Source organism: Chrysoperla carnea, chromosome 2, assembly GCF_905475395.1.
Source record: "Chrysoperla carnea chromosome 2, inChrCarn1.1, whole genome shotgun sequence".
Classification (NCBI taxonomy): Eukaryota; Metazoa; Arthropoda; class Insecta; order Neuroptera; family Chrysopidae; genus Chrysoperla; species Chrysoperla carnea.
In genome coordinates, this window is record NC_058338.1 from 37,630,033 (window position 1) to 37,652,541 (window position 22,509).

The 22,509-nt window shown below is 28.6% G+C and overlaps 2 protein-coding genes across 2 annotated transcripts; both read left to right on the forward strand.

Annotated features, from left to right (window-relative positions):
* Positions 1–5,978: 5,978 nt before the first annotated feature.
* LOC123293658 (thialysine N-epsilon-acetyltransferase-like) lies at positions 5,979–7,829 on the forward strand. The gene is made up of 5 exons (XM_044874539.1): positions 5,979–6,111; positions 6,508–6,559; positions 7,154–7,365; positions 7,566–7,733; positions 7,815–7,829. Exons 1-4 carry the CDS (start codon positions 6,049–6,051, stop codon positions 7,725–7,727), a joined length of 489 nt encoding a protein of 162 aa, XP_044730474.1. The 5' UTR covers positions 5,979–6,048; the 3' UTR covers positions 7,728–7,733; positions 7,815–7,829.
* Positions 7,830–19,138: 11,309 nt separating this feature from the next.
* Positions 19,139–20,299, forward strand: LOC123293498 (keratin-associated protein 5-5-like). The gene is made up of 2 exons (XM_044874345.1): positions 19,139–19,361; positions 19,841–20,299. Exons 1-2 carry the CDS (start codon positions 19,322–19,324, stop codon positions 20,272–20,274), a joined length of 474 nt encoding a protein of 157 aa, XP_044730280.1. The 5' UTR covers positions 19,139–19,321; the 3' UTR covers positions 20,275–20,299.
* Positions 20,300–22,509: the final 2,210 nt, after the last annotated feature.

Here is a 22,509-nt window from a genome sequence, read left to right on the forward strand (position 1 = left end):
CGCTCCATTTGGAGGGTTTTTTTGGTACAACATTTTAATCAAAAAGTTAATGTTAATATTTATTACTCTGAAACATATAAATATTTTAATAATAAATTTCAAAAAACCGTGAATTATTACAAAATGATACGAAAAAAAAATGAATTTATATATTTTTATACTATAAATATGAAATATAGCAAGGTATACTAAGTTTAGTCCCAAGTTTGTAACGTTTAAAAAATTGATACTATGAACAAAATTTTGGTATAGGTGTTCATATAGAATCACCTAATTAGCCCATTTTCGGTTGTCCGTCCGTCTGTCTGTCTGTCCGTCTGTCTGTCTGTCAACACGATAACTCAAAAACGAAAAATGATATCAAGCTGAAATTTTTACAGCGTACTCAGGACGTAAAAAGTTAGGTCGAGTTCGTAAATGAGCAACATAGGTCAATTGGGTCCATCTCGTTAACCGTTAGAGATAGAACAAAAGTTTAAATGTAAAAAAATTTCTTATAAAAAAATAAACAACTTTTGTTTGAAACATTTTTTCGTAAACATCACTGTTTACCCGTGAGGGCGCAAATTACGCGTAAATTGTATATTATGTATTATATGGGAATATCAGTTATGTATGTATGTATAATGTGACAGAGTAATCAACACTGTCTATAAATGGTATTTCAACAATTAACTCAGTCAATTGTGTGTTTTCACTTGTTTCTCATTATAATGTAATAACAACAACGCAGACATGAACTTAAAATGACTATCTCACCATAAAACTGTTCACAATTGTAGGTAATCTTATAAGACATTTGTTGAATTAATTTCATCTTAAATACGCTTTTTTTTGGTTAAAAATATTTCTATTAAAATATTATTATTATTATTATTATTAACATACAAAGATTTGCCGCTGTATATATTATATGCCAAATGAATTGATAGAAATTGCGAAGAGAAGTATTCATTTAATAAAAAAAAGTTCAACTAAGCTGTTAAACATTTTAAGATAGGTATTCGAGACATATTGAAAATATATTTACCACCTATTTTCTTCTCAGGTGCATATTTTACTAGGAACATATAATCAAAATCCGTAGTTAAGGCCCTCTAAATAAAATAGAAGTTGTTTTTATACTTTTACTTAGGCAAGCTTCGAAGACCCTGTACCACTTCGATCAAAAACAGGCACAATCAATCTCACATTTATTATCGTCATTCCATGTTATTTGATTCACGGGGCCAGTTTTGGTTTACAAGCTTGGTCCGATCGTACGATCCCCAATAAAATTCTCCACGGCTTAAACCAATATTGACGCAGTCGTTATTTCTGTCGAAAAAAATCAATGGTGTGTTTTCATCCTAAATGGAAATGCTCATATTAATTCAGAAAATCTTTTTGAGAATTTTGTTGAGTAAGGTACGTTAAATTAATTGCTCAAAATAGCCGAGACTATCTCGCTGATAATCCTCTGTCTCATCATATATGTGTTGATATAAAACTTTACTTTAAGATAATATACCAGAGATCCGACCAAGAAATAAATGATAGATACAATAGTTTTCCATGATTCGTAACTATTATTATTAGTATAGTCATCTAGTAGTTTTACCTGGAAAGTTTTCTGAGAGTTTTGAGATGAAAAAATGGTAAAGACATAAATTGCAGAAAATTTTCTCCAGTTTAATTTTATGTATATATATTTTCCTCGTAAAATGACTCGGAAAGAAGAATACGTCAAAAACTGTTTTTCGACGCCATTTTTCCTTCTTTTAACCAAATGACTATGGTATATAGTATAATCAAGTATAAAGCCAAACAAAATCGTTACGATCACAAATTGAATCTTCCACGGATTCAATTTTTTTGATCTGGATTGTGCGTACTTATTGCTTCTATTACTTTGTAAGTTTTAAGTAAACTAATACAAGAAGAGGAAGAATTCATAGAATAATTCACCGTTCACCGACCTGCTTGTATATGACTGGTGTTTACTGTATATATATGTATTTATATTCATTGTTTAACATTATACTTGGTAACTATTATTGCCAATATTGTTGTGGTAAATACGAAAAAAAAAACCACATTCAACTCTGAAGAAGATGGTATTCAACCACAAAACTACAATCAAATAAATATATGAACTTAATATGAGAAATATTTTTTAATTTCCTTTATGGCGAATTAAATTAATGAAATGGTTAGACCGATTGTGAATACTTTTGTTTTTAAACGAAACATTTAATATTAATCTTTGAATAATGCACAATCAATTAATGTTACAAGATGGTCCACGTCCAAGCTATACCGTAGGACTTCATCACATGATAAATAATGTTAAAATAATGAAAATTTTTCAATATAATTATAGCCACGAAAGCGTCCTTTTCTAGATACAGGGCACCAAATTTTTGTAGAAATTGGATAATTTTGTGAATATTGCCAAACCGTTTGCTTAGAAATATTGATAAGAATGTATTGTAAATTACGAAACTCGTGGTAGAAATATGGGTGAGCTATAAACACGAAAAAAAAAAAGTTAAGAGACTTTATTGCAAATACAATAACGTTTTGAAATACCCCATCCTGGGGTATTAATTTTTCGCCCTTATCTTTATTAATTGGAGTACCTAGGCGATAAATAAGATACAATTAACCAACAACTTTAGGTTATTTACCAATTTAGTAGTAGTTCCAAGTTATTGATTTAATGACAAAGATATAACCTTTTAAAGCGGAGTAAGTGGGTTTCGCTTTGAAAAGTCTAAATAACTCAATAGATTTTTATATCTTAAAATATCTCATACTATTTTAAACAGCGGTCATAATATTCAAGAAGTTTCCATGAGATGGTAATATTTTTACAACAATTGCTCAAAAAATCTATCGAAATTAAAGGGACAGATACTACGAGAATACTACGAAATGTAGCCATATGAAATAAATTAGATGAATAAATTCCATTGTGCCTATCAAAAATATTCAACTGAAGGAAAGGAAATAATCAAACATATGCAGCAGCATAATTATTTAAATTGAATAAATAAATGTGGGTACTTTACATATTATAATAAGACGACATATGGCAAAATATTAGATTGACAGACGACAATTTTGATTCGTGACATAAGAATAGAACATTATGTCTGGCATACATTAACAAAAAAAATTATTTTACTTGTGCGTTTATCGTACGTTCATCTAATTTGTGTGCTTATAATCAAATGTTTCATTCATGAAATAATATTTTTATTTCTCGACCAGTGCATTGGGTAACTTGCAAGTTCACAAACTGTGTGAATTTATTTTACAAACAAGTGTTAGTTGCACTTTGCTTTATAGGTCATTATGCCGAAAAAATAAACATTTAATTTTTGAAATGTTACAATTGAAATTCAACATATTTTTATCATACTGACGCTTAAATACTCCTGACATTCAGTTTTATTACAGGAACATACGTAAGTATATAAAATTCACTATAAAAATGGAATTACGGGAGGCGTAATGTTAATAATTATTTTAAAACTAGTTTAAAATAGTTAATCTTGGATATTGTCAGGTAAAGAGAGGCACATCCTGGATCAACAATTACGGAAGTAGAAAAGACAACAGTAGAAAATTAAAAAGGGTTTCAGGTTTCAAAAGACTTTTGAACGTATACAGACGTCTCTACAAACATGCGTTTATCTTCGTTAATATTTCTCGGATTAAGTTGAAATTTTCAGAGAATAAACTAATATATATATATATACTTTACGATTTTGTGAAAATTCTAATTGGATCAATATATTATACTATAAAATTAAGGAACATATAAAACCTCATTATCGGAGTTCCGTTGTTCACATATTATTTATTTATTTTGTATAATAGCATGCAAAGCATGCAGTTTAATATTAACACTTTTCTTGTCTTAAATTTATATTATTGCAATACATATCATGACTGATATATCACACTTCTTATCAAAATATTAATCAAAGTTTCAATTATATAAATTGCAGAAAAATAATATGAACATGATCGTGAAAGTTATAGATATACTACAAACAGAACAAGAAGTATTTATAATAATATTTTATTGTAACCCTTAGGATCTTAACAAAGAGCAGATAATTGACTTTAATCTTCATGATAATATTATTATCTTATATTCTTATTTTACATTTATAAAGTAACTCCTACATGATATTATAAAACTAATAATATTCATATATGCTATGCATGTATGTTTATTAAGTGTATCAATAAAATACACTGTTTAATGGTTTGTTAACTTATAGAGTTCGCTTTGCCTGGAGTTAACTCGTTACTTTATTGAGATTGTTTCAAGAGTATTTGTCTTTATTTTAGACTAGATAGATTAGATGAGATATTTGCTATTGAATGGTCATTGTTCGTTATAATAAAGTATTTAACATGTATGCTAAAATCTCGTGCGTTGTGCAAAACATATGACTATTTTTGATACGATTTTCCCATATACTAAGAAGGTTTGACCTAAGAAGTCAAAACATATTATAGAAATTACATATGAACAGAAATTACATATGTGCAATGTGATTTTTTTCAAGGGGTCGTTAATAAATTTTTTTTCCATTAAAAAATAAATATTAATGAATCCCAAATAATTTAGGATACTTTCTGCTTTCTGCTGATTAAAGCGATCTTAGTGTACTTTCGATAGTGAAAAATAAATTATGAAATTTGGTAAAAATAAAAATTTGTGTAGAAATATACTTAAAAATACTGATTTTGAGTCATAAAAGCACATTATTGTTTTATTGTATTAAAATTAAAAGTAATGCGTAATTTTTAATCTTTATATCACGTGACCTAAAGTACGAGCCGTCATGATGTGATGGTCTAAAGGTAATAATAATATGCAATAATTACTAATTTGTTGATGATTTTCATAGTAATTGTAGATTATGTTACCATCAACTTTAATTATATATGTATTAATTAACTGACAGCGTTTTTGCGAGAGTAAAAAAAGTTTAAAATTTAATTAAATTTTTATGTCAAGAAAGCGTGTTTATTTTGCCAAAATATATTTTTCTGTGGCTTTTTATTAGGAAATTCAAAGTTAATGTAGAGAAAAATTAAAATAAAAACATGCAGCTTCTCTCAGGCAAAGCTTTTTGTCCTTAATACTTAAAAGAAATTAGTTCAAATACGTCAACTGATGCCATTGTGTTGTATATACTGCTTTAGTTATAAACTTAAAAATATAATTTATACCACGCGGATAATGTAAGTAATGAATAAATTAATATTCATTCAATTTAATTATTTCAATTTAAAATTCCCGCTTCTAAAAGACATATTTTGTATCATTTGGTATTTGTTTGCTTTCCTTTTAGTAAGTACTATTTATTATATTAATAAAACAAATAAATTATGAAATCATTGAAGCTGGCAGAAAAAAAAAAAGATTCTTCTGAGTCACTCAAAAAACCGTTTTTGACCTTTGGAATTTGTATATTTCCGATAAATTTTTATAATCCAAATCATACTGTAAGATTTTTGATTCTCATCTAGAGAACGGTCGAAAGTTTTTGATGTTGCATGTGGCACTTTTCGATAGATATGTTTTTCTGGAAAGTGTTTGGCTAATTTGTCGGGAAAATAAGGACAAATAACTATTAATGTTAAGATATATAATGAATTGTATAATTGTATTCAATTGAAGGCCGGATTATTGTAGCACTTACGTCGCTCCGTAATTACAAAAATATTTCTCATTTTGCAAAGCTGCTATTTTGGAACTCAAAATTTAATCAAATTTGTTTTCTCATTCGATTATAATATCATAAATATTTTTTGTATTCGTTTTTTAGGAAAATTTTAATTAATGTTCATTTACCTTAGGATTGAGACAAAATAGATTATTTATTTTTCGGTCAGCTGAAGCTTAAAAGATCTTACATTTTTTTTAGTTTGTTCATGTTATCAGATTTATTAGCCTCCAATTAATTGAAAAATATTAACGTTTTTAGTTGTTGTTACTAAGTGTTCAATTAATTTATATAATTTTTAAACACTTAAATAATGGATTTTAACATTAGAAAAGCAGTTTCAAATGATATGATCCATGTTTATGGAATGATAAAGGTACGTAATTACATTTTTAATCATAAAAAATTCAATCTACACGAAGTAAAAGTTTATATGAAAATGAAACTTTGTCATTTTTTAAGTTAGAAATATACAAATTATGATATATGTGCTCATGGTTTGAGACAAAAGTTGACTGAAGCACTTTTTTATTTCATTCTTTAAGGGAGCGCAGGGATTGCAATTCATTTATTGAATATCTTTGACTGATTTAGGGAAATTTCATTGTAGGTATTGAATGTAGGTTCTCTAAATCAAGCAAAGATTTACTAAATGAATCATGTATGGAATCTATTAAAATGAATGATTATCAGGGGCAAACCGTGGGCAAAAGCTAGTTATAAATATAATAAAAAAATATATGTAATGATTTGTTTAATATATGTTTTTTAGGAGTTGGCTGAGTTTGAAAATATGCCTAATGGTCCACAAATTGATGAGAAAAGTAATGCGATTTATTTTACACATTGAATATTTTTAATGAAGTACGTAATGCGCCAGTAGAATGTAAAAGAATGTAGAACGTAATACGCCAGAATACCAGAATACGTAATGTAGAATTTGACTGGCGTATAATGACTAGTTAACGGTAAATTGCCGGAGGAATAAAGGATAAAAAAATTTACGTTATCGTTTACTTTTAAGTGATGCCTCAACGCGACGGTTAAACAAGCCTTTGCAGAATAAAGACTCATTAATCATTTTAGATATTTGTAATAAAAAGCGCTAACTTAGTCATAAATATTACTCGATCAATTTGAATATTAACTTTTGAAAAGATGCTTTCGTTTTTATTATGTTAAAAATATTTCTTACAAAATTTCTGAAACTATCGATTTTGATAGTTCTTGGTTATTAGATCATAAATCTACTCGAGTATAAAAAAATAATTTAGAAAAAAACTTATTATTATTATCAAAATTTTAGTATTTCAATAACCTCCGTATTTAATACTTTGCAATAGAGAAAATATATCCCAAATATAATGAAGTATTATAAAGGTAAAATGGGCTTTTAATTAACTATAAAATATTTTTAGAATTAATTGAAGATGGATTTGAATCCGAAAATCCTATATTCAAATGTTTCGTAGCAGAATGTACAGATTCAAAAATAGTTGTGGGATACGCTATTTATTTCCCTATATATTCGACTTGGGAAGGTCGTGCATTGTTTTTAGAAGACTTATATGTAAAACCTGAATATAGAAAGCATCATATTGGATTGAAATTGATAAAAGCCGTAGCGAAGGTGAGGTTTCTTTTAAATAAATCTTCGAATATTTTCCGCGAACAACGAATTTATAGTAGCCTGAATCTTTGCGTTTTCGTAGATAAGGTCCATAGGCTAACCTTAGCTGCAATAAATTGAATTTAGAAATTAACCACTTACTTATTTCAAAGCAATTCATTTTATATAAATAGCAAATAACAATTATTTTCATATTTCAGCAAGCATTGAGTGAAAATTGTAAACGATTAGATCTTCATGTCTTATCTTGGAATCCTGCAATGAAATTTTATGAAAAATTAAATGCAGTCAACTTAACCAAAAGTGAAGATTGGAATTTTGTACGATTTGGAACAGATGCCATAGCAAAACTAGCTGAATAACAAACAGTATTATATTTTGATATAAAAAGTTTTAAATAAACCAAATAAAATTATTTTTTGTAGCTAGAAATTCTTTTATATATACAGACAAACCGGTTATAACGGCATTGTTTAAATCGATGAAATGGATGCTCACTAAATCCCTATCCAGCACTTAAATCGGCTGACTAACTGATGCTGTTATAGCTATAACAACATCGATTAGAACGGCTTATCGACAATAGATCAATATTAATTGAAATTACCTAAGATAAGTCCACCTTTAGGTTCTAGCAACCATCGCATACATATTTTTATGCGATGTACCATACATAATTTACAATTAAGCAAAACTACTGCATAATACTATTTTCAATCTTATAAATCTTATTTTGAGTCTTGAAACCTCATCAACTCATAAACCGGTCATAACGATCAATTGCCAATAACTCATATGGGGGTTACAGCGATCAATAAATATAACTATTAGTACTCAAATGTATGGATTTAGTGCTAACGTCATCGTGTCCAGATCGAATGAAGCGTAAAGGTGTGATCGAAAACCACCCACCGCACATTTTTTCTAGTGGAAGTCAATTTGGCAGCTAATAGATGATTCGTATTCGCGTAGAATTACGCAAGAATACAATTATATAAAAATGTGATAAATTCTATCTGGTCTTAAAAGTATTAATTATACTATTGAGGGGTATGTGAAGTCGCTAGATTGCACCGATAAACTGCACACAAAAGGCTAATTTGAATTACGCCTAAACTGCCCGTTAAAAGGTTGAAAATACATCTCCCAAATTACGCTCCATTGGAACCAGCCACGGTACCCAACGAACTAAAATCATATTTAATAAAAAATGGTCCAAATTTACCTTTCCAATGAACCCAAAATCATGGCCCTTGATGTTATTTTCATAGGTTTAATTTCGATTTGAAGCTAATTTCCATTAATGTGTGTGTGTTTTATCCCATTGGGTATATTAGGAGTGTTATGGAAGGGCGACAATGGGGACAAGGAAGATATGGGATATTATATTTTAAAAGTTAAACTTGTTCATCAAAGTAGGCGGATAGAGGCTAATAGCTAATAAAATCACTACAAAAATGTAACTTCAAAAACTTTTATTTTTTTCTTAATAAAACATAATTGTTACAGAAGCGAGGAATAAAAAAATTGTAATTTATAATAGATTATATTCATTTGGTATCCTTTGGTTTTGGACAACATTTATCATCACTGCCGGTTTTACCACAACAGCATTTACATCCTCCACTGCATTTGCATGAAGATGAGTCTTTTGTGCATCCACATCCTGAAAAAATTCAAAATAAAATTTCAAATTATTTTGTAGTTTCCTGAATAAATAGGAATCATTAATTTTAGTAAATATAGTGTAATCATAAGTGGAGTATTACTAATAAGTGAGTGTGGCCCACCGAAAAGCAATGGACCACAGACTAGAACGATATTTTTGAATCATAATTAGTTGATTTTCGATTTGTCCATCATGCTTCTTCTACGACGAGATCATGGACATGCTTTAAAATGTAATTAATTAAATTTTGAAACATAGTTTGCAGCACGCAAAGGCGCAACTATTGTAAAAAAGATTAAAATTTTTTAACAATACTCGTTAATTTAATAAATTTATTCCAAAAATTTCAAGTTTTGAAATTCACGCGTGGGCTATTTGAATGATATTTTGAAAATTGAAAAACGAAGAAATTAATAAGAAAATTAACTGATAAATAACTCAATAATCAAATCAAAGCATTTTTGCTTGCAAAACGTAGTTTCACACTTTCGTAAGAAGTCCCAAAAACATACCAAAAAAGCAGCTATACCTCGCCTTCCGGCCGCCATTTATACTAGTTTTTGAAAATTAAGAAAACTTTTCGAAGTGTTTGTTTAAAAACTTTTTTTTCGTTTAAAATTTTTCATAACGCTTGCTTATTGAAGCTACCTACAAATTTTCATCTCGTTATCTTTCATATTTTAACAGAAAATGGACACCGAAGTTTTGCTCTAATTTGCCTCCACACGAGAAAACAATGATGTTTATGAAAAATAGAAATTGAAAACCATGTAAATTTTTCAAGCATTATACCTCAATAACTATTATACCTACGGAGCTATGGGTTGGCTTAAATTGTTTCAAATTTAATATATACTTTTAAAATGAGTCCTAAGCAACTAATGTCAAAAGCTGATAGTTTTTAAATTGAACTGCAAAAACTGAAATAAGTACGAAAATATTTTGCAATTTTACACGGATTACGTAGGCAGCACAACTTTTTTTGCTTGCAAAACTTAGTTTCAGACTCTCCAAAGGTTCCAAATAACATACCAAAAAAGCATCTCTACATCGTGTTTTACGATTTCAATGTAGAATTTGACTGGCTTAACTAGTATAAAGTATTTTTAAAGAATTTAATCAAATTAATTTTTCTAAATTTTACAAAAAAAATTTTTAACGAAAAATGCTTGTATTTTTTATTTAATAACATGCAATTTAACAATTCAAAAATTGCAATAAACAATTGTAACTTGATTAAAAACGAATAATTAAAAAAATTGTTTAAATGATTTTACCTTTTTCACAAGCAGTGCATGGATCTGGCATGTTTCTAGTTGATATTTATCAAAACTGGATTCACAAATAAAATATATTAATTTATTAAATTTTTTAATTGAAATAAAATCACTTTCTAAAATGGAGCAAGTAATATGCTTTAAATATATTAGAATGAATGATTTCTTTGCAATACTTTTACCAATGTCTGAAGTTTATATATTTATATACTCTACATTTGGAATGATTAATAAATGGCTACATCATATATACCTACATGAGTATACTTTTTATTATAATAATGGCTACAGTTTTAAGCGTCGCGCGTCGTGTGCAAATCCAGATAATTCCACGCTGCACGAATGATTTTAAAAAATAATAATTCAAATAATATTATTTATTTACTTTTATTTTTTTAAATATATATTTTTAATCTCAGTGGCGAAATTTGCGTATTGTATTAAGGAATTTCTAAATGTTATAGCACTTTAGTTAATCTATCCTCAGCTAAAGAGGTTTACTTCACCTTATTGCCGAGAAAGGGAAGGAGTTTGGGATCGAATTATTTGTACGGTCGTAAATAATGAACGGATTCATTTGTTAAGTCTGCGTTTTGGAATAGGGAAAGAAGAACATAAATATTTTAAAACTTTCTTGTATGATGTTTATTATAGGAAGAAAGTTTTCTTTACTAAAAAAATGATGTGCATTCGGATTTTGTCTACGGCAACTTAACCGGTTCGTACAGATTAAAACTCAATGAAAACTTCAATGTTTCATCCGCTGCGTAGTAGGTCTATATTGAAACTTTTAAAGATAATATGAGCAACATGTACTTCAAAAGCGTTGCCTGAATAAGCGTTTATACCTCAATACTTTTTGATTACTCTTGTCAAAAATCAGTAGCTACTATATGGCCACAAAGCAAAATGGTGTAATTTAAAAAAGCACTTAATTTTAACTTTTTAAGACAAATTTACAAAATATCTTGTCCGAAGTCCAAAAGATGACGGCTCAAGTGTCAGATTAGCTTCCTGTATGACGCTAGTGAGGAAAAAAACCAAAATTTTATTTAATTAATACCAGTAACTGTATTAAAGTTGAGAACAACATATAAAAACGCCACTGATGTCTTTATAAATTTAATTATGATTGATGTGTCATTAAATTTACGATATTGTATCAAACCGTGTTGTTTATTTTATATTATTTAACACTTCTTCACTAAGGTCATGAAATAAAATTAAGTCTTTATCTATAAAAACTCTTATTTTCTTTTTTTAAATAAACTTCACACCTTCTTTTATTTATTATTATTTATTATTATTATGGAAAGTTTTATGGAAATAATACTATCAAACATATAAACTGGCAGGAGCGCCTAAAATTTGATAACTTTATAGTGCTGATAACAGTAAATATTAAAACGTCAAGAACTCTACAAACATTGAATTTGATTTCGTTAAAATTTTGTTGAAACTCTAGACACGGTACGAAATTGTCAGTCTAATCAAAAGTCCAAACTCACCTTTTGTTTTTATTTATAGTTTTACAAAATTTGCTTACCTTCAATAATTTATAGATTCGAATGAAGCCTTGGAAACTTAATTTGCTACAGTTTTTTTGTGTGCTTATTTGCTACAGTTATTTTTTCGAATTTTACTTGTTTTGAAAACCAAAACTTAAATTTCGAGAGAAGTCACAATTTTTGCAAATGACAAGGAAATAAAATTGTACAACCCACTTATAACAAACAAACAAATATCATACAACAGTATTGAAATTATTGCAAAATGTATAACGCACTGTATTTAACAAAACTTAGATCTTATTTAGTAGATTTACCAAAAAATGTTCTACCTTACAAAAGCTTACTAGCTTACTTAAGTACCAAATTTTCTAGCTTATAGGCACAGACTCCAAATCGTCTATGGTCGAATGTAAGGTTTAGAAATTAAGCTAAAATTTTGAACACGAAGTTCGATTCAGCATTGTTTATAATGAAAAAATTTCGTTTGAATTTCGAAGATTTTCACTGAGAATTTTTGACCCAGTAAACTTTTCGAGAAATATAATTGTTTTTTTCGAATATTACAAAGCTAAATTTCGGAAAAACATTTTACAGATCACAAGAATTTGAGGTACTTGTACGAAATTACAATCTAATTGCTTTCTTCTTTTCATAATCATAACTGGAGGTTACCTAAGAGAGACGAAAAATTTCGTTGTTCAAATGAGAAAATAATTGGAAAGAAATGACAAAGCACTGCATAAATTGAAATTTTCCGAGTGTTGAAGGATTAAACACAACTTAATTAGAAGCCAAATTAAATACATAAAGTGCATATGGAAGTATTCCGCCAGTGGATTTAATAATTAATCAAATATTTACAAAAAAAGTCATTTATTGAATACTGTTGAACTTAGATCATTAATTAACTATTTAAAAAAAAAATTCTAAGAATATATTATGCCGCTAATTACCATATAAGTATATTTACTGCTAAAATAAGACGCATATTCTCTTGCACAGACTTAATTAGTTATATTTAATGGCAAACTTAAATAGTTTGATTTTATAGACTTAGATCTGATATAGATAGTTTTCGTCCTGTGCGAACTCTTGCTTGTCTTGAAAATATCAAAGTTGATGCTACTCTAGGATCTTATACTTAAAGTCCGTAAATGGTCCTGGTTTGATGTTCGACAGGGATAGGTTTTGTCAAATTCGACTTTCTAAAAGAAAATAAATAATATAAAAATCAATAAATTCGACTGCGTTAAATAAAATCTGAAAAGAAACAAGTCAGTAGTTTACATATAGCGAGTAGATATTAATGGGCCCGACTGTTAAAGTCGCAATGTAAACTACTGGATTTGTTTCGTTCTTTTATATTATATTTAACGTAGTCGGGATTTTGATTTTTTTAATTAATTATTGTATTTTAACTCTTTTTAGTGCCTCGAAACTAAATAAACACTTAATTATTATACTATCTATATAAAAACTTTTTAAATCAATTTAATCATTATTCCTAATTAAATACATACATGATGATGATAGTGTCATGTTTGGTTGCACCAAACGTTGACTAACATGCTATTCCACAGGCTTCGATCGTATGCTGTGTGAATTATTTTTTCAGTGGTCCAATTTTCACAAGGAAGGTTGCTTAGGTAGCTGGGGCTCTTTTTCTACCCTTACCAGATTTACCCTCAATCTTCCCCGTGAGTGCCACTGCTTCAAATACATACATACATACATACAAACGTACATGCTTATTTATACATACATACTAGATGCGTGCGAAAACATAAACACTCCTTGATAGTCGGGTAAAAACGAAAATATTTTAAATTATGAATTGTATATAAGTTTTATATTTATAAATATAAAATATATACATAATTTAAAATACACCATTCATGAATAAAATATAACATTACTTATTCCTAAATAATTTATAGTTTGTAATAAATATACCTAGGCTTGGAAATATGAACCTTACTAAAAAAGATTTACCATTAATTGAATTGAATCGTCAGTTTTAAAATGTTAGTTATCAAAATTAATCTAAATTGTCCCAGCAATCTCTTCTCAGGCTTTTTATACTGTCAGAATCGAACATTCACTGTTTTGTATATATATTTCTTTTAAGCTTTCATAAAGAAACTTAGCTCCGAACGTAAATAGTGAGTTTGAGTTCGTAAATGAGCAACATTGGCCAAGCGAGTCTTGTAAATCGTAAGAGATGGAAAAAAAATTCTTATACAAAAAAATTAACAACTATTCCCTATTACGGAAGGCGTATCTCGTTAAAATTATTAGCCCAAAACTGTAAGGGAACTTTTTGGATGGAATACCTTGTGTAGTGGCAACAACGGTATATTTATTTAAATTGTTATATTCATTATAATGTATAATATGCCAATAAATAACAAATTTGGCATTGAAATTATTTGTAATTTAAAATGACAATGTAATTGTTGCAAGTAAATCAATTTTATGATGCATTTAGTAAATTGCATGTAATAATAATCAAATGACTTTATTTTAGATACAAAATGTGTATTAGACAACTAATGCAATTTATTGATGTGGGAGTTAAGACAATTGGTGTAAGAGATTTATTATAACAATTATTAATAATGAATTTTGAGTTAAGTTATTCTTCTAGAAATTAATACAAAAATACGCAAATTTTAAAAAAATGCACAGCAAATTACAAGCCATAGAAGATAAAGTGTCTCTAAATATTAAGTAGATATTAGTGATGGGGCGAATATTTGCATTCGCGAATAAGAATCTGTAAAAGTAATATGTATTGTATATAGACGTAAATATAATATTCCTTTTTAAATTTTTAATTAGACTGCAATAATGGTTTTATGACCTCGAATAAAATACAATAAAATTTTTGAAATTTTAAACAAAATTGTATAGGTATACGTCTAAAAATAATTTAAATAACAAAAAAAACCGACTACGATGTTGAATTTGGTGGTCACAGTCTGACTAATATTAGGGTTTATGCTTTCAACACTCTACAGTCTACCCTATGTGGACTTAAAGATCTCCGACTTATTGAAAATAGCAGTTATTTAAATTTAAAACAATATTGATTATGGCGTTTCCAAAAACGAAAGTTTTACATAAAATCTGAAAGTATTTTCTGTATAAATTTCAAGTCAAGAAATTAATTATTAGGTATATACAGCCCTTGTTAACATGATGGTACACGCAGAAGTCAAAAAGAAGTCAGAAGTCAGAAAATAAATCTTGTTTTTTAGTCAATAATTGCATGCAATATTCCTTTCAATATCCTAAATATTATTTCTTAACATTCCTTAATTAAGCATTATCATCATACCAAAATTAAGAACTTTCTCAGTCTCATTATTTAATAGGTTAAAAACTTTTTTTTGGAAAGAGTGAAAATACTAAAAAATTTAAAATTTTATTTAAATAATCTCTCTTTTATATCTCTTTTGAGTAAAATTCATATTGGTTCTCTGTGCGATTTATAAGAAATGTGCTCTTTTTTGGGTACAAACACTGACTTTTATAGGTTTGGATTACTAGGTTACTCACCATGGCTTGACTAATTTGACGCATATTTTAAAGAATTTTTTAAGCTTATTTTAGGTGTAAATAGTTTTACGCACAATTATATTTTAAAATGATTCAGATAATATTTAAAATTGATATAAATGAATAGCTTTTACTCGTGGCATCGCCGCGTTAATGATTCATTCCACTAATTGATTTATTTAGATAATCATTAATTTTCTTAGTTTAGACTACCACTTTATAGCGATTATCTACCACTTTATATTTTAAATACAAATTCACCACATGCTATGCTATTTACCCCCACATTGAATGTTTTAATGTTTTCGATTTTTATCATAAGTTCAAAAACCACATCTTGCTAGCATAGAATAAAATGTAATTTTAGGGATGCTTTTCGGATTTCCGGAAGAGGCTGGATTCAAGACGTTAGTTCTTAAAATTTTTCCAGAAATTTTTTCGTAGTTTGTTAATTTGACTTTATTACATTTCAGTAATCATTTTAAAAGGTTAAAGGATAATTCTAGGCTTGTTTAAAAAAATTAAATTATAGCATATGTTCTGTTCTGATTATAAGCTGTAATACTGTAATAAGTTTAATAATAATCCATCTAGCAATTTTTGCATGGAAAGGTAACAAACAGGCATTGTTACTTTCGCATTTATACCTAATACTAGCTTGATACCAGCTCGCTTCACTGGGCTTAAAAGTAAAAACCACCACTTTATTGCCTCCACTACTCTTGATCTCACTTATCCCCATTCCATAACACTCGTAGGGATTGTTTTACACATCTAAAATATATGCACAGTTTTCAATTTTTTAAACTGGAACATAGCCATAATTCATTGAGTATTTCAGGAAAGATGTCCATGAATTGTTTGACATTATAACTTTAAATTTTTACAGAAATCTTTAATTTGGGGCTCAAAATGATGATCCCAGATGGAACAGTAAAATGTCAGAATAAATTAAATTAAATTAAAATATAAAAAAAATATATATCTCGATAAATTATAGCTCATGTGTTATTCTGATGTATGAGCTATATTGTTGTACAGTTCCATTCAAATCCATTCGCTAGTTTTTGCGTCAAAGCGTAACAAACAAACAAACATCCATACTTTTACATTTATAATATAACAGGGATTAGTTAGGATTATAATTTCAAATAATTATACTTTTACTTTGAAAGATAACGTCGAATTGTATGTACTAATAAAATAAATAGATAAATTCAATTTATTTTGAAGACTAGTTTACAATGTGAGTTGGATTCTCCAAAATAGTTGTAAAGGAAGCTAGTTTTAATATTTTTCGGTACGAAATATTACAATTTAATTTTACGAAATTGCTGATTTTTGAATTCTATCTTGTTTATAAAGGCAATTCCAAACTTACGAAATACAATCTTTCGGGTGGGGATTATATCGGACAATAAATTATTTAATAAAATTTTTTCGAGTAGGTATTCGGGTTAAATTAGGGCCCCTGGCATAGTCTTTCTTATCTAAAAATTTAAGTAAGATTGTACATTTTATTGTGCATTTCTAATCTTACTAGATTTTTTATAGACTAACGATTCTATAACATATAAACATCCCTTTATATTATTAATGTGAAAGTAAGGATGTTTGTTTGTTTCTTTGTGTATTTGTTACGCTTTCACGCAAAAATTAGAGTATGATACTTAACAAATTTCCCATCTATTATTCTTATTTCCTATCTATGTTCTGAATGGAAAATTTGTTTAAAATCTCACCTTGCCATGACAAAGTTAAAAGACACATTGTTTCAATTAAATCCGAAAAAAAAATTACAATAGATATGATGATTGCTGAAGGATGAGCAAAATGTCATTTTATGGAAATTCCTTAAAATTACTATATTAATAATAATTCGTGGAATTGATTCAGTTGTGACGCGTTCTTTAAACAATAGTAAAAAATTCATTCTAATAACAAAACCTTGAAAATGCATGAAAAATCGATTACTGGTGGGATGGTCATTCTACTGTAGAAAAGTTTTAAAAAAATACGTAGTGATTCAGATTGTTTAGTACAATCATTAGTACAAGTACATTCATTTTAGTTTATTATTAATTTTTAGCTGGCTGTAATTTATCTGAAAATTAAAATAAGTATGTATGTGTGCAAGTATCTATGTATCCGCCTGTGTTCAGTTTAGGGTCAAATATAATTAAGTCAAAATTTATTTGCCCTATAAACACCTTAGAGTTACAGATAAAATTTTTAGGCCTATAAGCACCTTAAAATATGCTATACACTTCAGAGCTATAACTTAATTTTTTTTTTTTAATTCCTCCTTGTACAAAGTTCGGATTCCTGACAACAAAAGAAGGAAAAAACTCATACATGGTGTCCCAAAAGTATAAAAACTACTGGAGATCTCGTAGAGTCATCGGGAAAAAAAAAGAAAATACCATATCTAACGTATATTTTAACGGGAAGTCCAATGGTGACTATGGATTTGACCTTGAACTTAACCTAAGCTAGAGCTAACCAAAAATCCATTTTTCAAAGAGGTACTCCCACTTTTTATTTCAGATTTGAAAAGAGCGGAAAATTTTACGCAAAAATATTATCTTGACCATGACCTTGGAAATGATCTTCAGAGGTCAAAGTTATTTTCGAAATTGTAACCTCTGCATAACCACCATATCCGACATATTTTTCGACGGAGAATCCAATGGTGACCTTGTATTTGACTTTGAATATAACCTTAAAGCTACAGCCAACCAAAAATCGATTTTTCAAATAGGAACCACTATTTTTTATTGCGGATTTGGAAAGGCAGAATATTTTACATCCAAATATGACCATAACCATCAAGCTCATTCTAAGGTCAAAGATCGCATTTCATAGGAAATTCAAAGGCAAGAGGAACGAGCGAGTTCTTCAGGGGTTTCCCTACTTTTGGGATACGCTGTATAATACCTATAACAACCAAGAACGCAAGGCTCCTCGCTCCTTTCTTTGCGCTGGATATCAGAGCTCTCTATAAATTGTATAATACTCCGTATATAACTGTATTATTCCCTATATATTGCAACCCAACTTCTTCTCCATAGTACATACAATATTCCTGAGTCCGTTGATGAATTTTCTTTGTTTCGCGAATTTTGCATTCTTAAATCCACCCAATGACTTCTCTTGAAATAAATATGTAAGTGGTATACGTTAATATGCATGTAGACTTTGAAAAAAACAGTAATAATAATAATAATAATAATAATAATACTGATACCGCAAATATAGTATGCCGTCCTTTAGAATAACCAGTCACCAAGAGGGAGAACATCTTCGGATAAGAGAAGCTACTTGATGCAAGTAAAGCTATAAGCTGCTATCGTGAACAGAGGGTGATTGGTGGATTTAGGATTTCGTATCCAAACATTAAATATCTGACTTCCTACTGATTTCCGCAGGTGCAAATCGTATGTGTAGAGGTTTCATTGTCCATACAGGACTTAATAATTGAGATCCTCAAGTTATGAAGGTGGTAAATAATACACAGACGATGGTAAAAAGAACCAGTTTTTTATCTGGCAAACTTTTAATCCTTATTAAGAACCTTTTTCGAGAAATATGAAAAAAGTAGAATCCAAAATTTTTTCCTACGGAACCCAAAACACTAGTCATTTATTTGCAGTGCATATGTACTGTTATATTAGATATTGTATGCTATTGTTTTAACAAATAAGTATGAATAAAAACTTCGTGCAGTGTGTAAATTTTTGCGCACGATGATTGAAGTACAAATTTGAACTAAATATAAAAGGTGCGATTTCTTTTAGTTGATACATGTGAATGTATATCAATTAATATACTTACAATACTTTTTATTGTTTACATAGAAAGTAAATTTTTATTTTTCAATCAACGTATTACCTGCTTTTGTAATTAAGTGCTTTTTAAAATAAATAAAACAGTTTAAGATGTCTTCTACAAAATCATGTACTACAGGATGTAACAAAGGTACGAAAAATTTTAAATTTTTTCTATTTTCTCTGAATAAATCCAAAATTTTCTAAATTTTACCATGTGTTCTATGGCTTAGTGGATGTGCACTCATCGGTGCTACTATTAAGTGTGCTTTATAGAGTTAGGAATATTTTTCAAAAGAAGGTAGCCGTCGTTTACTATTTTTAACCCCCGAACTAAAAAAAATGGGTGTAATAAGTTTGACCGTTTTGTGTGTGTGTCTGCTTGTGGCATCGTAGCGCCTAAACAGATAAACCGATTTTGATTATTTTTGTCTCGTTTGAAAGGTAATTTAATCATCTCATCAGGATCATAGCGGTCATAGATATTTTTCTAGTTGCTAGTTCAGGGTTCCGTATGCAAAAAATTTGACCCTTCTGATTTATATTATTTTAAGAATATTTACAGGAAAAAGTTTAACTTTGATACGAAAACATTTAGGAACAAAATATTAAATTATCATAAATTTTCAGATTCAAAAGCACAATGCTGTGCTGCAGAGAACAAAGGAGACAATTGTTGCTCTGGCCAAAAATGTTGTGAAAAGGAATGTGACTGTAATTGTACAAAAGGAGGAAATTGCTGTTCTGGCCAAAAATGTTGTGAAAAGAAATGTGACTGCAATTGCACTAAAGGAGGAAAATGTTGTACCGACAAAAAATGTTGTGAAGAGAAATGTAGTTGTAACTGTGCTGCGAATAAAAGCTGTTGTTGTTCTGATAAAAAATGCTGTAACGACGAAAGTACCTGCAATTGTGCAAAGAAAGAAACATGTTGTTGCGACAAAAAATGTTGTGAAAGCTCTACGCCAGAACCAGAAACTAATGAAGCAGAGGAGTATCCAAATGCTTGTAAATGTCAGGGATGTATTTGCTTATGTAGTTTACCAGAAAATCGTCGCAAATAAAATTAATTTTTAAAATTATGCTTTATATTTTGTTTCATTTATTTGTTATAACCTATGGATTAAATTGGGTTTCAGCAGGCGTCGAATAAACATATACTAAGTAACTATAGTAATTTACAATAATGCTGTTCAAGTGTATTGTGAAACTTTTTCAAACCGCTCCCAAAATATTCTTCGGATCGTTCTGATCAAAAGCTCTCATGGCATAAAAGTTGTTTAAAATTCTCTCTGGAGAAAAATTACAATTTTGATGATAGCTTATTAATGATATTAATATATTTTTTTTTTTAAATAATTGATGAAAAGAGTTGTACACTCCTTAAATCAATATTTTCTATAACTTTCTATCATTAAAAAATATCCAAATACGTCGATGAACCTGGGATAATATTCTTATCAATAAATGGTTATAATAATTATAAATTTTTTTAAAGATATAATGAATTATTTTTCTCAGTAAAATATAGTTAAGTATGAACCGATCTTTATACTTTTCGATTCGATATTTTATTTTTAGTGTATTGGTGGTACTTGATTATATGTATGTTATACATATAATCAAGTACCACCAATATGTTTCATAAGCGCTGTATCTTGCGGTCCAGTTGGGTTGGATCTATAGTGGCAGATTTTAGTGATGGCAAAATTGTATACTTTGAAATTATTGATTTATGTAGAATAAACAAAAATGTTGACAATACTTGTGCATGATGATACATAGTACAGTTTCACAATAAAAATCAGTCGTGCGTATGTTGGGAAAGGCGTACCAACTACCGGCCAATTCCTAAATCCGGCACTGTGTCACATTTACTCATACATTTTCTTATTCATTTTTTCTTATAAACAGCGAATGCCAAAATAATTGGTCAAGGGAATTCTATTTCTAGTGTGAATTTCGAGAGTCGGAAAAGTGTGTCAGTACTTAGATTTTAAGAGTTTGTTAAAATTAACAACAAATGTCGAAGTTTTAAAATAAATAAATATCCTGATTCTGACATCTATATTTTTGCAACGTTAACAAAAAAATGAATTTTAATCTGAGACTTTCATCGCTCGTCTATGAGCGATTCTCAAGTTAAAACTGATACTCTCAATTCAAATTTTCCCAATCCCCACTCTTTTTCCTACAACTAAAAATATAATACACCTTCTCAATCATTTCCAAATTCTACATCATGAATTAAGTAAGTTATAACAACAAACTAAAGGCAACTTGCAAAGCATTACAGATTAAATACTTGCATAGACTGTGGGGTGTACCGGTGCTAAAATACTATCTGATAGTGATATATTACGAATACTGGTTATTGTTAGTATGATTTTTTTAATAAATAGTCTAAAAAAATTACTAATTTCTTCTGCATTACGTCTTTATTGTGATAGATTGGATTAAGTTAAATTGGATTCTTTCAAGTTCAAAGTACCTATCGTGGATAACATTTACAACTTTTTCGCTTTTTAAAATGAGTTTTCCGGTTGGCACCTTTTCATGCCAAATTGCATCATTGTGAGATTCATTTACTACAAAATATTTTTATTGAAATACTGTAAGCTGTTAGAAACCTATTTTGGCTCATTTTATCCTACATAAATTGCTTTTCGGTATGCTAAGGAAAAGTTTTGTGCTGTTTTATGTGGTATTTGCACCTAATTGAATCATTTATCCTCTATTTCGTTTCTATTAGTTCCTGAATGTCCTGAAATTCAGACCATAGTTACTTTGGTATGATTAATTATCAGTGAATTATTGATACGCTCAAATAAAATTTTGGGGTTTATTTTAGGTTAATCTATCTAATGGTTTAAGCTCAGTTTTTCAAAGTTGGATAAAATCTTTCGTTTTTCAAAAAAATGTCACAATACAAGTTAGATATATTTTGCACGAACAAAAATTTTCGTAATCACGCTTGTTCCACCTTGCACAAGGGACTATTCATAAATGGAACGAAACCAATTGTTATTCTCACTCATTAAGTATATTTTATTATTTATTTATTTTGAAAATTTTCAAAATATGAGTGTACATTTGTTCTGTGATGTGTCATCACAATTCAACAGAATATGGACTACCTGACTAATAATAATTATTATCTAAATTTTTTACTGATATTAAACAACAAGTGCTTAGAAAATATATGTTGCAATAATTCGTAAGATTTTTTTTTTACAAGCTAACAACTAGTTTAGAGAAATAGATAATTTTTTCTCTTTTATTCCTATTACCTAAAATAT